Below are 4377 nucleotides of genomic sequence, written 5' to 3' on the forward strand. Positions count from 1 at the left end.
CGAGGCAAAGACACCCTAGAACAGAGAGGTTAAACGCGCTGCTTCCGAAGGATGACCACTGGGACGGGGAGAGGTTATCGCTCGCTCTGCTTCTCCCAACTTCTCTTTGCACCCGACCTTCCGGAAAAAGAAAAGGCACTGAGCGGAAACTCTGCCGGAATAAGATGGGGAGAAAGCGAAAGAAAACAAGGCGGGGAAATTTGAGATAAATAAGAGATTGAGAGGAAACTCTAATGTTTGAAAAGAAAAGTAGATAATCGAATGGTTGAAAAGTAAGGTAGATTTTAAGACTGAGGGAAAATAAGGCTCCCGAAACAAGTGGCTTATGACTTGAGGCGCTGGAGTCCTCCTCCCCCACCAAGTGATTAACTTGCGGATCCACCACACGGGAGCAACGAGCAAGGACTTGTGAAAGGGACGTGGTAAGCTAAGGGTTTTTTCCTCTGATATGTTATTTTCAATCATGTTTTTGCCATCAGTCACTTAAAGTGGTGATGATAGGAAATTTGATTAACGATTAACCGGAAAGCACATAAAGTGGTGAGGAGAAATCTCTATTTAATTCAACAAATATGTACAGCAGCCACAAGTCCTCATGGATCCCTTCTCTTTTTCAAGCAAGGCGCATGACTGTAACTCAGGCAGAGTGAGAAAGGGGCCCGTGTCGCCAGGGCCAGTCAGGAGAATAGTAATGACTCTTCAAGAGGGAAGATCAAACAGTGTTTGAATGCTGAAGAGGGACAATGGGGACAGTGAGGAAACAAAGGAGCAATAGCTCTGAGAAGTAGCTGGAGCTGGGGGGACAGAAGGAAGTTGGGGTTCTCAGAACCTAGAAGCTCGGAGAAGGAGAAGGGGGCTCCGGCCTCGGAGGAGGGTACAGTGAGCTATCGCTGCAGCCAGCGATTCTTGCTCTCTTGAAGATGCTGGTGCTGGCAGGAGCCCAAGCCCTCCCCAGCCCTCCCCTAGTGCGCCCTATGTGCAGTTCCGGCCTGTCATCAAGCAGTGTACAGAAGGGTGTGCTTAAAGATGCGACGTGTAAGAGCTGAAGAACCAGGTGGGGGCCAGAAGAGACCTTCCAACAGATTGGTGTTAGGGTCCAACGAAAGTAGAAAGTCACTTGTACACAGGATGCTTCTTGAGGGTAACGACTGGGCTACATCACTCCATCTTGAGGGTAACTGCTGGACTACTCCAACAGTGGTTCCCCGGCCACTGTTGGAGTAGTCCAGCAGTTACTTAGGTCCTCACCGACATGAGGTCACAGGAACACCCTGGTGTGGGAAGCAGAAGGGTTCGATGAGGTCTGCTGCCTCTGGTAGGGCTTCTGGGAGGGGTCCGAGGAAAATGAGTTCCAAAAGCACTTCTGGCCTAGAAGGTTTTTTGCATCCCGGGCACTCTGCTTCATGCAGCTACAGTCCCCATGCCGTTTTAAACTGAAGACCTCGAAGGCCTCGAACCTTACACAACACAAAGACATGGAAATCCAAGGTGCCCGCATTGCAGCTGTGACTCCACCACTTGGGAAAGTGGCCATTTCCTCATGAGTAAAACGGTGCAAGCAATAAATTTTACCAACCTTCCAGGATTATTGTGAGGCTTGGTTCAGTTAACACGGGAGAGCGCTTGACAGCACATGACATCTAGTAAGCACTCACGACACACCAACCATCATTACTGTTATTATTGCTATCTTTGTGGACCTGATCCATCACAGTCAAGTGAATTTCTGGCGTCACTTACATTAAGATAACTTGTACATCTTGCAGTCAATTGTTTGCCTGTGGTAGCAGCAGCCCTGTGACTGTCCCCTGGCTTCCCTCCAGTGCTATGGAATGACACAGGGCCAAGCGTTAGCCGAGGACGGTGCCTCAAGTGATTTTTTAGCCCAGCAGCCATGGTCCTCAAATTTTGGGTCAGAAACCCCTGCTCTGATCATTTTTAGGGACAAATATCTCCATATTTCTATCATTTGCTCCCTTTAGCACCCCGCCCCCCAACTCCTTCGCATCATCCCTTTGGACCAAATAATCGTTCCTGGAAACAGAAGGAGAATGTTCAGGTCTTATTTTCTCATCGTAACAACTTTCCAGGACTATAACGTCAGATGTTGCTTTTCAACTATCAATGGATTAAGCATATCGTTTTATAGAAGAAGGCTCTTTTGTTTTTTATATTCATGAGAAGACAGAAACTGTGTGAACATCTCAACGTGTACTTTTGAAGCTCTGAGAGACGTTGTTTGGGAAGAGTTAAGTATTTTCAGCTTATGGCAATGATATGTGAGACCATGAAGAAGAAAGCAGCTGTGAAATACATTTTTGCATAAAAGTTTGAAATTTATTAGAAGGTAAAAATAATTGAAACAGCAGCGCTTTCCTCACTGGGTTATAATAAAGAGTTATTTATGTGCCATCATTGTGCATGTTTAGGAGTGTAGGTCCTTTTCAGAGGCTGTTCTCAAAGAAACAAGAAAGCTAAGCTATTAAAGCTAATAAGTTGAAAACACTGACATACGCACACGATAATTCTGACGACTGGGCCTTATTAAACAATTGGTAAAAATAGTTAAACTGCCAGTGTCTGAATTCTGTTATGAAAGCTTAATGGGTACACACTATAGGCAGCTGCTTACAAAATACAAACACCTTGCCTATGGTGTAATAGAGTGGTAGACTCATGAAGTAGTATTCATCTACCTGAGTTCCATTAAGATTTTCATTGTGGGGTTTAAACGCTCAGCATTAATCTTAGAGTTCACCTGCCATATGCAATATTGCGTAAAGCGCTTTGAGATCCTTGGCCAAATGAGAATGAGCACAGCCTTTATTAATGTACATTTGGGTAAAGTACCCTCCCTACTCAACACAGTATATACCATACATTATCTGACCATATCCTTCCACTTTCAAAAGTAAACTTTGGGTCTTTGAAATGGCACCAGGCAGGCCTCCCTAAAGACCAACAGACTGTTTCGCTATTAAGTAAGAAAAGATCCATTTTGAACCTCTGCCTCATTAGTACTTTTTAGCCTTCTTGAAGCTCCCCTATCCCATGCTATCTCCTCCCCTTGTTAAACACACTGCTAATTTGCAGCAGATAATTTGCCCTCGGATACTGACCGCCTTTTCAGCTTTAATCTGTTTTAGGCAGAGTTTAGAGCTTTATGTAGTGCAAGAAGATGAACCTATTCGGTGACTCGTTTGCGATCTTCCCTTTTCAGAGCCGTGAATATGCACAGGGGGAAATACGGTAATGACATATTCCAAAGTGCCGATTTTAATAGAGAATGGCTTTACTTCGATGATGAATTGAATTTGCCTCCGAATTTTCTGTGTTCTTTGTCTGTCAGGAATCCCAATGCTGAAGATAGTGTTTGCAGGCCATGAGCATCTCTCTTTAATCTCCGTGCCATTGCTTGTCTACCACCCAGTGCAGATCCTGCTGGGGAGCGTGTTGGTGCCAACAATAAAGTCTTGGATGGTGTCAAGGCAGAAGGTGAGACTCTAGAAAGATCTTACTTGAATCCAAATCAGACCGAAATTCTATTTCTGAATCTTAGCTGTTCATACGCTTTAACTTTTGCTAGCATAGTCTCATTCTCGAATATGTATTTTCTTAACGTCCAATAACTATGATACATTGATCTATTTCAATTTGAATAGCAAGGGTTGAGGGTTAAATGCTTTATGTTGTCATAAAAGTACAATTACATTTAAAATGTAGTTTTTAAAGCTCTTTTTAATTTGCTCATATTAAGGGCATATTGCAATGGGGTAAAGTTTCAGTAAATATACTCGAAATAGATGTACCACTCCACTCGGGCACACACCGTCTTTGCCTCACTTGATCTTTCATATGTGTCCTTCCTGATATCTCGTGCCTTTCTAAATACGATAGCACCTGGCTTTAATTAGAATGCCTATCTTATTTTTAATTTTCTACACATATAATAACATCTCCATTCAGCAAACTGTGTTCGGGCACTAAAAAATAAAATTTTTTAGCAAAAGAGCTCACACAATATCAATTTCATCACTTAGCTCAGAGTCATGTTACTTATTTGATATTTGTGGATTCAATTTCCTAAAACATCAGCCAAAATAAAACAGGCTGGGTGATTCGCAGCAAGTTTCGATGCTGCGTTTATCGCACCTGCAGAGCTGGCTCCATCCCATCCAACTTTACAGGACTTCTTTCCTGTAAAGAAGCTGGACACAAGGCGGTGACTGTTATAGGGAGATAGTAGGAAGAAGAGACAGTAAGGACAGAACGCCCCGCATCGTGTCCTCGGAGTCCTGGAAACAGAACAGCCGCTCTGCACCTACTGAGCTGTGTGTGTGCGAAGCGGTGCCAGCCTTCCCATGGTTCAGTGTGGAC

The 4377-nt window shown here is 43.9% G+C and overlaps 1 protein-coding gene across 4 annotated transcripts in view; it reads left to right on the forward strand.

The window, feature by feature from the left end:
- The window catches only part of SLC10A7 (solute carrier family 10 member 7), a 212761-nt gene that overhangs the window by 205690 nt on the left and 2694 nt on the right, over window positions 1-4377 (forward strand). For 3 of the 4 annotated variants that reach the window (XM_011359411.2, XM_023530223.1, XM_023530222.1), the window contains one exon: window positions 3350-3495. In XM_011359411.2, the coding sequence (XP_011357713.1) occupies window positions 3350-3495 (146 nt within the window). Of the gene's footprint in view, window positions 1-3349; window positions 3496-4377 lie in introns of those variants that run through there. The other variant, XR_002780119.1, reaches the window with a different exon arrangement.

This window comes from Pteropus vampyrus, unplaced genomic scaffold (genome assembly GCF_000151845.1).
Source record: "Pteropus vampyrus isolate Shadow unplaced genomic scaffold, Pvam_2.0 Scaffold47, whole genome shotgun sequence".
In the NCBI taxonomy this organism is placed as follows: Eukaryota; Metazoa; Chordata; class Mammalia; order Chiroptera; family Pteropodidae; genus Pteropus; species Pteropus vampyrus.